The 10,780-nt window shown below is 31.0% G+C and overlaps 1 protein-coding gene across 2 annotated transcripts; it reads left to right on the top strand.

Moving 5' to 3' along the window:
• Positions 1 to 2,598: 2,598 nt before the first annotated feature.
• Positions 2,599 to 5,672, top strand: LOC112602751. 2 transcript variants are annotated; one of them, XM_025350998.1, is made up of 4 exons: positions 2,599 to 4,126; positions 4,363 to 4,431; positions 5,198 to 5,281; positions 5,490 to 5,672. In XM_025350998.1, exons 1-4 carry the CDS (start codon positions 3,131 to 3,133, stop codon positions 5,559 to 5,561), a joined length of 1,221 nt encoding a protein of 406 aa, XP_025206783.1. In that variant the 5' UTR covers positions 2,599 to 3,130; the 3' UTR covers positions 5,562 to 5,672. The 2 variants fall into 2 exon arrangements, with proteins under 2 accessions (XP_025206783.1, XP_025206782.1); XM_025350997.1 differs by having other exon boundaries at positions 5,192 to 5,281.
• The last annotated feature ends 5,108 nt before the right edge of the window (positions 5,673 to 10,780 follow it).

Genomic DNA, 10,780 nt, shown 5'->3' with positions numbered 1-10,780 from the left:
CGTTAGGTGTGTAACTTCCAAAATTATAGAGTGATGGAAAATTTATAGATTGATAATAAATGAAAAATTGAAATATTTTTAAATAGGTAACTACTTATTTTAAATTAATAAAATATTTTTATTCATTAAAATCTACAGCATTATCCAAATCTAAAAATGAGATAATGAACTATGATGACTAAAGTATAATACATATAAGTTCCAGATTAGAGGTTATTTAAATATAAAAATATTGTGTCCATATTATAGCTGTTTCTTCCCTTGGTATTGATCTTTCTAACAATAATTGATTATTCAGTTTAAATTTCAATGTTTTTCTTTCGAGAAATAATAAATGTTTGTGCTCTTTAGTGTAGTTTTTATGTTTTTTAATGTTGCTTAAGCTTCAATTGACATTTTATCCCAATTTTAATTCCGAATAAAACTACAGAAGTATATTTGTATATAAAATCAACGATTTTTTAATTTTTATATTTGGTGATATATATACAACACACAACCTCAACAGGAATTGTTTGATCACTTTTCACAGTACATGTAAATTGGGCATCGTTCACAGACATTCATATTGTGTTTTGACATAAAATTAATCTGAATATAGTGACAGTAGTATTCTACTATTAATGGAATTATGAAACATTGCAACTCCGTCAGCTTTCATGTCAAAATTTAATTATGTAATCAAAGTCAAGCGCATATCTCATATTTCCTCATTTTGTACCTGCACTTCAGTGATATTAAACCAGCCGTATGAAAGTTTAAACGTTGACAGTTTAATGAATAAACTGACAGTTTTAAAATTTTTGAAAGTGAGTCTACGAAACTTGCAGCTTGCAATGTTATCACGGAACTTGATCTTTTTTGTCCATGATAAAAAATGTTCTCTTCATTAATACTTAAAGCAGAGGTTTCCAAATTATGGATCGCGGTCATAATAGTAATACATTTTTTTAGACACGTGTTACTTTTTTCTCAAATAACTCCAATAATTAAAAATAAAAGGTCATTGATTTTTGTGGTTCGGCAAAATTTAAATAATTTCTAAAATGAGTCGCGTTGTACAAAATTTGGGAACCCCTGACCTAGAGCTGTATAAAATCAATTTATACTTTAGACTCTCGATAGGTAATGTCGCAGATAACAATTGCCGCAAATGAATTTTTGCATATTTGACCATGTAGAAGATTCTTTCTTGTGCCTTATGTATAGTTAATTGGTAAATGTATATAGGTATTTATTATATACCAAAGGTTTTATTTAGCTGCAAAGGTTTTACTATTATTTAAGTAAATAGTTGACATTATTTGCAAAAAAGATTCTTTCCAACATTCTTTCTTATTGGTGGCGGTACTGTTATTATTTGCTTGGCTAATATTATAATATTGTTATTTATTTCCAAGTGCTAGCTTTTTTCCTAGTTTTTTTCTACAATTTTTTGGAAAGAGTTTGAGAATTTTAGCCCAATACCCGTAGCGTCACGCGTCACTTGATCAATCTCGTTAGATTTAACTAATTTAGTAATTTCATCATTACCAAATTAATTTATTACTTCCACGTTTATTATGGTCATACAAGTATATGTATTGTTACTAGTTTAAAATCTGTATAATTTAATATGGCAAAACAGTTTAATATGACACTAGGTATACATTTTGTTGGAAAAACGTTTTCTATTATACATTGTGACATGGTTAACCTAACCTAACCAATGCAATCACCTGTAGTCTCTGATATAATTTTTTATTTTCAGCTAAAATTAAAATAGTTGGAATTTGCACTAATTGAATAAGAAGACCGAAATAGTTTTATTCCACAAGGCACAAGTACCAATAGTCTTTAAAAGTTTTTTATTTTGTGGAAATTAGTGATTCTAGTAATTTTAACACATTATCATTTTTTTTTGCAATCCATTCTAAATTGTTGTCATTAAATTTGAAAGTATTCGGTTTGATTGTCCCGTATAACGAGTCTTATATTAATGCAGTCAAATAAAAAGATAATATGTACGTATAGGAGGTATATTCATACCATAAAGTGGGACCAGATATTTGGTGTTTAAAGAGCTAGCAAGTTTACAAAAAAATATAAATAATTCAGTTCTATGGCCAGTAAAAATAATTATGAAATAAGTAAAAGGAAAACAACATACGAGTACTATTGATACATATTACATATATACCTACTCGAAACTACACTAATATATTTTTGTAATAACGTCATGTAAACCCGCTGTGATCAGATAATAATATGTTATAGGTATAGCCTATAACCGAAATCGTTGCATTATTGTAAACACTGACATAACAACATCAACACGCTACACACGACATAAAAATCAAATTAATTATTAATAAAAGAAACAAAACATGAACCGAAGAGAAAATGTATATATAAAATAATGATTATACGACGCCTATAATGGTGAATTGGTGACTAGTGTCTATATACGCAGTATATTATGTTACTTCCACGTTATTAATACGTTATTATAATATATACTTCGTTCTTTTTTCTGCGTATTACTACGATCGTTTTTCAGAGCAAGAAAGAAAAGCGTTTTTCTTGAGAATAAATTATAAAGCAAAAAAAATAAAATAAAACGCGGAACAAAACTTACCATTACGCTCGTCAATTTAATTGTTGACGTATTTGAAGTGTTCACTCTGTACGAACGTTGTGAGGTCGAGTGTTTCGAGCGGTCAAAACCAAATTCATTTTTTATGGACACGATGTACGCAGTTTATTCTCGTGTTGTGTTCGTATTTTTGACAGCGGGGTTCGAGTTTCTCAACAATCGCGCCTCGCCGTGTTTGCACTCTGCACGATATTATTGTACACACAGGTATCATTATGATACTGCAGGCTGCGACGTCATCGCGTGCCAATACTGCAGACATCTAACGTAATGGATGTACGGTTTTTAACACGCGCGGGTAAAGTAATCGAAGTTGCTCGAGCAGGAGACGCGTTTCGCTGCAGTGCTCACCGAAGTATAACATAACATCGTACCTACTACCCATACGCGCGCATATACGTACGCATATAATATAGGTACGGGTCACGTACCCATCCACATACTGCACGCACTGCACCGCGCGCGCGAACCGCAGGCCCGTACGTTTCTCGCGGCATGTGGCCGATCCGAGTATTTTGGACGGTGTGCGGAGTGTTCACCGCCGACGTAGGGTACAACAGGTTCCAGTACGCGTACTCGGCGCTGCTGATGGCCACGTGCGTGTACAATTTCGTGAACGCGTCGCAGGTCATATGCAAACTGGACCACTGGTGCGTCACGTTCTCGTCGACGCTGACGGGCGTGTACGACAGGGTTTTGTCGTCCACGGCGTTCTTGTCCCGGATCGCGGTCGTGTACGATTGCGAGCCGAACATATCCCGGTACCTGGCCACCATCGGGGCGTTCGAGGCGTACTCGCCGCCGTCGGCCGCCGAACTGCGCCGGCACCGGGCGTTTTCGCTGACCGTGGTCGCCGCGTGCCTGGCCGCGATCGTGCCTAGCAACGCGATCAGCATGTACTACCTGTGCCGGTACGAGCCCAACACGGACGCGTCGTTTATCGTCTACCACCTGTTCATGTACGTCCAGAACCTGAGCATGTGCTGCATCGAGACGCAGTTCGCCGTGCAGTGTTTCAAGGCGTACACCAAGTTCCGCTGCGTCAACGACGATCTGAAGAGGCTGAAGGTCGAAAGCGCCAACGGCTCCGAGTACCCGTTCATGTCGGCCACCGCCGCGGGCTCGTCGCCGGCCACGCCTCCGGCACTGCTGCAGACATCACCGACATCGCCGCCGCCGCCGCCGTCCACCGTCGTTTACGACAAGGACTTCTATCATCGTTCGCGGTCAGCGAGTCAACCGATGGCCAACGCGATCGAGTTGCTGAGGATCAAGCACTGGCTCATCCGCCAGTCGATAGACGCGCTCAATAACCTGTTCGGCGTGCACATGGGACTGTCCGTGTTCTATCTGTGGCTGATGGCGCTGTTCGATATCTACTACGAGATGTTCTACAACTCTAGGTCGGAACTGCTGGTATACTGTTGGCTGTTGCAGTACGCGCTGAGACTGTTGATGATCATATTGATGGCGCACTTCACGACGAAACAGGTACCGCGCACGGCGATAGGTATAACATTCTGCAGCGCGTATACGATGTACGTACATATTATAATAATATCATATTATAACCTCTCTCTCCCTTTCGTTTCTTTTACGGTTTATGATGTGTGCACACGACTAGTAAATGCATTTTTACGACACAGACTTGTGATATTGTAATATGTATTTTTTTGTCATAGAGCTTAATACGCTTAAATAATAATATTATTGTGTGCACTGTGCAGGCTTTCGAGTCGAAATCGCTCATCACGGATATCAATAACGGAATAATGGATAGTAGTACCAAAGAAGAGGTAATATTATGACTATAAAGGTTAAACAACGCGTGTATTGGGGGGGGGGAGGAGGGGGCGACGTCTGATTAAATCTAAATAATAATAAAGAAGAAAATGTAAAAATTCGCAATAATTCGTATTTATATATTTGAGATTCCGAGCGGAGTGATGATTTTACAACGAAGTTTTTGTTTTTATTTTTATTTTTGTGTACGCATTAAATAGTTCAAAAACTTCGATATCCATTTTTGAGAGTGGTTTCTGGTAGAAAATTGGATCTTTCTAAGTAAAAGAGAAAGACGAACAAGTAATTAATGAAAACGAGAATTTTTATTTCTACAAAATCTATTTTTTTTTTTTTTTTAGCGTTATTTAAAAACAGTTTTCCGTAAATACTTGAAGTTTTTATCAAATCTTTGTGTGGTCATGCTTAAGATTTAATTCAAGGTTCTCTAATTAAAAAATATCAAAAATTTATACTCGCAATATTTTTTTTATAAGAATTTAAATTCAGAACTTTGATAAGATCTCAAAAATTACAAATTATTTTGTAATTAGAAATAATGTAAGAGATATTTTCTAATTTTTGAATTATTAATAGACATTTGAAATTTGAAGTTTTCATAGTTTTATTTCTATGATAAATGTCAAGATTTTTTTTCACTTATTCAAAAAACTTAAAAAATTAGTGGAAAATTCCAAATAAAATATTCTTAAAAGTATATGAAAATATTTTAAATAAATACACACATTTTTGTATTTCAATTTTTACTTTTAGTTACAGTTGTTCATAAATCAAATATGTAGTTCCTCAACAGAATTTAATGCTTACGATTTCTTCACGTTGAACACGCAAGTCATAAAATCGGTAAGTAAAAACTGTATAATATTTCTGGAATTTAAATATAAATATAATTTTAAAACAAGTCATTTAAATTTATTATTATACGTAGGAAAACAAATTGATAAATTAAATAAACATGCTAAAAACTAATATTGTGCGTACATTATGTATTAGCATATTAATTTAATTACAAATTACTGTTTCGTAGAAAATGTAATTATTTGTTTTGTAGGCTATTGCTGCTGGTGCTACATGTCTTGTTATTTTGGTACAATTTCACTCCGGGAAAAATGAATTAATTTAAATCAAGATATATACATATTTTACAGTCAAAAAATACACATGCAACAGAGTATAGTTCATACTTGGGTATTATATATTTAAATATTTAATCAATACTATAAAATCTTTTAATTTTGTTCCTACCTCTTTTTACTTATTAGTTATTTTGTATTTTCTACCACATTTAACTTTGATAAGAATATCAAAGTTTTGTGTTCCTTATATTTCTATATTCCTATTTTTTTTCCTCTAAATATTATTAATTTTAATTTTTTTGCTATATTAACATAATATTATATCAAGTTAGTACCTATTTTAAACTTAAAAATATGATTTATTTTTTAAACTCAAGTACTAGCTTAAAAGAGGTGTGCAAAAATTAATTATAACCTTCATTGAATGTTTGTGTTTTCTTTGTAATTTTTTTTTGCAATAAATAGATATTCAAGATGTAAAATTTATTTTTAAATTAATATTAATTACTTTATGTTTTTAGTTGCTAAATTTGTGGTAATAATAATTAATATGTAATAAATTAATAAACTAATGATATACAATAATTAATGGTTATATGATATGAACAATAATACATCTTAAAATTCGGATTTAGTCCATACGTACTTATATTGATGATATAGATTTCATATATTCAAAGATCTGTCCTCGTATAACATAATAATAAAATATTTTCATATATATATATATATATATATAAATATATTATGTCACGGCGTTACGCGCCTATTCGCCGAAAGATGGTTAAAAAGTTAGTACCAGTTATATTGAACTAATTCACACGTATGTTTAATTCATAATAATTGATAATTAACAGCACAGTTATCTATAGTAGATAATCGTGATTAATGTTTATCACATTAAATAATAAGATAAGTATAATACTCTACGAGTGTTCAGCCGTTTCATCCATAAATATATATATATATATATATATATATAATACAGTCGTGTACAAAGCCACAGATATGCAATAATGTGTAAATAGGTACATTATGTATATGTATTATGTATGTGTAACATGCATATGTATATAACCGAGTTACCGAGTTCAAGCTATGCTGTTTATCGTAGCGTGTCCAAAAGTTAAGCTCGGTTCAACTTACACGAGCGGATTATAACAACTAGTTCCATTGCTCTGCGTACCGCACACGCAAGCGTTCAATCGACTTTTTCCTCGTAGATTACCGGCGCACCGTTACCGTTTACCCGGGATATGCGATTTTGTACTTTTATCTTGTTTTCATCGAAACTACCTATGTCTTTTCCTGGGGGATATCCGTCGAGGAACTCTGGAAATAGTTTATAACAAATATCAGGTAATGAAGTACTTATCGTTATCATTATTCATTAATGTACAAAATGCGTACATATTATTATATTAATGTAATGTTTGATATTGGTTGCTATTTTACAGCAATAGTTCGTAGATCTGTAGTAAATTATAAACATTATACAATATTTAAATATTCAGCGACCCGTTTAGTAATAATATGCGATGCTGCATCAAAAATTTAAAACATATGTCTTAAGTTATAACAAATATTGTAATAAACTATATAATATAAAATATGTAAACACATATTTTAAATAATTCCAATAATACAACAGAACAGTGAACACATATAATAATTAAACTATAATGTTAAAAATTAAAATACGATTTTTTTTTATCATTTATTATTGCATTACTTTATTTTTATTTCAGCATAACCCACTAATCACTTTACTTTAGTCTTACACTCGTATTAGTGACTATTTATTATTTTTATAGTGCACAGCTACTTAAACGGTTGTCATTAACGTATGGTTATGTTATGTTTACAGTTCGAGACTTTGAGTATCTGCAAACTTTAAATGTGATTTTTGTTTAAAATTTAACCGATAAGTGGTTTAATTGTTATTTGTGTATATACAGTAGATCATAAATACTTTATATTACTATAACGTTCTACACATATTAATCTTTTTATCTTACTGCATATTTTAAATATTGTTACTATTGTTTGTTTAAAGAAAACAGTTTTATAAATATATGTGTGTACTTACTGATAATATTAACCCTTAATATTTTTGATAGGTAAGCAATGGTGATAAAGATGGTAGTGATAGATAAGTGTACATCCCGTCCTCGGAGGATTATATGTTTGTCAACATATACATTCCTCTTCCTCGACAAAATCCTAAATAGGTACATCACTCCTTATATCCGTATATCCCGTAAAATTTAATAATTGATTGTAATTTTACGATATATTATACGTATTAAGCTTATAATAGCATATATTGAATTTCGAAATGGGTGAATAAAAAAATATAGAATAATAATAATTTATAAACATTATATTGTAACGCGTACAATTACAATTTTTTTTTTTTTTTTTTTTAATATTTAACAATAATAATTATTGATTAATTAATTAGGGAATTATTCTCATGGATTAAATTATTCATAATTATTTACATTTAGCTAAAGTATTAAAGCTTTTGCTGTTTCTGTAAACTAATGGACTAATTTGTATGGTTTTATATGGTATGCGACGAATAATTGAAAGTAGAAAACCAGATCACATAAGATTATAAACTTCTATAAAAAAACATATGATTCATTCATAAACTCGGTAATAAATCTATGGACATATTATATGTATATAATATATTATATTATGATAACTATCATCTATGGTAAACGTCAGTCATCAACATTCGTTGGAGACGATTGACGATTTTAATAATTTCAAAAACAAATTATTATTGACGGAAAAAATTTCTTTAAACAGATTGATTTTGGTAAGTGACATTTTACTCACATAATGTTTCGTTCCGTTCAAATTATTTTTACACAATATCTCAATACTTCCAGTTCAAAGCGTAATGAAGATGGATGAAGAAAGTTGTTCTTTCGGTGGCAATAAACTATATACAGTAGAAGCCGCTTATTAGAAACACGGATAATTGATACAATCGTGTTATTGAAACAAAATGTCTCGGGACGGATCGGCCGTATATTAGAACATTGAAAATAAATCGGATTATTGACACATCACATCGGTTATTTGAAACAATTGGGAGAAGGTCAGTTGACATGTACACCGATTATCTAGCGATAACCAATGTACTTCAATTTTATCTTTGCTGTCGTTACGTTTATTTTTACTGTAATTTATCGCGAGAATGCTCTTTCTGTACGTACTGGTCGTACCGTTTGTAGTTTAGCTTCAGCGTGCGTATGTAAAGATTATTAGTGTTTCCTTTTTCTAAAAATCTAAAAATGTCTAAACGCTAAGATTTTAGCCAATTTTCATGCGACCATTCGTGGTTTGAAACTCATTTGACCGATTTGCTAGCCCAATACACACGCTCTGATATTTTCAATGCGGACGAGACTGGGCTTTATTTTGGAGCTCTACCTGAACACACATACGCACTCAAAATAAGTGACAAAGCTAAAGGGGCAATATTACTCGTAATTCGTATGAAAATATGGTCATGGAGTTACTCGACGTAAAAAAACAAATTACGAATGATAAATATTTTACATAATATCGTAAAATATACACAATTGTGCATACTTTTTTAAATTATACAATATAGGTACATACATACATACATATTTTTTTCGCGTACCTATTATTCATTTTTTTTTTCAATCGCTTATTAGAAACAATCGGTTAATTGACACAATTCACCTTGGTCCCAAAGTGTTTCTAATAAGCGGCTTTTACTGTATTTGGATTCTAAGTATGGCACAGCTAGGTTTTACTGAAATATTCCATATTTATGTAAGTTTATGCCCCTATTATTTTAGGGATCAAATTTATATTTTAAACTTAAATTATCTATTTCCACGGATAATCTGCTAGTGGCTGTATAATTTATTTATCAAATCTCTCGCGTCGTCGTGACTCGTGCCAACAGGCCGTAGAATAATTTTAAATATTAAAATGTACACATACCCTATGTATAATTAATTAACTACACTGCACATAAAATTCTTGATAGCTCGTCTTTTGTTTGAAAATCATGTGTTCGAATATCAAGAACTCGAAGAATTTATTAGGTATATGAATATGTATATTAGAAATGTCAATATTCGAAATAATCGAAAACTGAAATTAAACCAAAATAACACTATAATTACGTTTTCATAATTGGATTTCACTCAATATAATATCTTTATTAAATTTATGCGCTGGTATCATTGAAAAATATATTTTTGAAATTTTTTTTTGTTTATCCGTATATATCAATTCAAAAGTATTGTATACAATAAATTTTGTTTTTGATGTATTATTTTATTTTTTTAATATTTTGTACAATTTGAGTGAGTGATTTTTTTCAATAACTATTATTTTAAATATCAAAATTTAATTACACCCATATCATTACTCATTACTTATTAATAAATTATGTGTTTATTTAGTGCGAAAACGGTTTGAATAAATTACAAGAGTATGATATAATTTAGTATTTTGAGATTACAAACTTAAAAATTTAAAAACAATTGCAAAGTTTAAATCTGAGCAGTATTTTTAATGTATCACATTGGTTATATTGGAATAGTAATATATACATATAACGTATAGGTACCTAAATGTTTTGTTACTTATATAATACATAGTGATAGTACATACGACATTCAATACACCAGATAATGGTGACAGGCAGAGAGTGTCCATCATAACGGGTCGTTGCGACACACCGCCAGAATTTCAATAATAATAAAAACGAAAAAAAAAAAAAATTGTAAAATAGCGGGAACACTAGGTTTACGATAAGCAGGTTTGTTGTGTAAAATGTTTCGGAAAGAGAAGTAGTTAAATGCATCTGTCGATCGACTCTATCTCTAAGAAAACCGGTGTTCGTTAAACATTAAACAATACTACAATTATTATTACTATTATAGTGCAATATACACATATTTTAGATTATTATTTATTATTTATTAATTATTAAACGTTATATTAATATTATATAATAATCGTAAACGTACTTAAATGATTGAATATCAATAACGACAGTAGTCGGTAAATATCAAATGTGCTAATGTGTATTCTAAATTTCTTCGAAAACTGATTTGTATATGTAGACAGGTTTTTATTGTTCTGTGCTTACGGTTTTCAATTTGTAAGAAATAAATGTATTACAATATAAATGTAATATAATATATATATTTTACACCTAACACAATTTGTTTGAATAGATTTTGGTGATTCTACTGATGTC

Source organism: Melanaphis sacchari, unplaced genomic scaffold, assembly GCF_002803265.2.
Source record: "Melanaphis sacchari strain LSU unplaced genomic scaffold, SCAv2.0 Contig8_pilon_pilon, whole genome shotgun sequence".
Classification (NCBI taxonomy): domain Eukaryota; kingdom Metazoa; phylum Arthropoda; class Insecta; order Hemiptera; family Aphididae; genus Melanaphis; species Melanaphis sacchari.
This window is presented reverse-complemented; position numbering and strand designations above follow the sequence as displayed.

Excerpts from the sequence above, each read along its gene's own strand:
- LOC112602751 (XM_025350997.1), top strand. The coding sequence starts at position 3,131 with ATGTGGCCGATCCGAGTATTTTGGACGGTGTGCGGAGTGTTCACCGCC. Across the intron at positions 4,432-5,191 it reads ATAGTAGTACCAAAGAAGAG|TTACAGTTGTTCATAAATCA; the intron begins GTAATATTATGA and ends TTTTACTTTTAG. Across the intron at positions 5,282-5,489 it reads ACACGCAAGTCATAAAATCG|GCTATTGCTGCTGGTGCTAC; the intron begins GTAAGTAAAAAC and ends TTTGTTTTGTAG.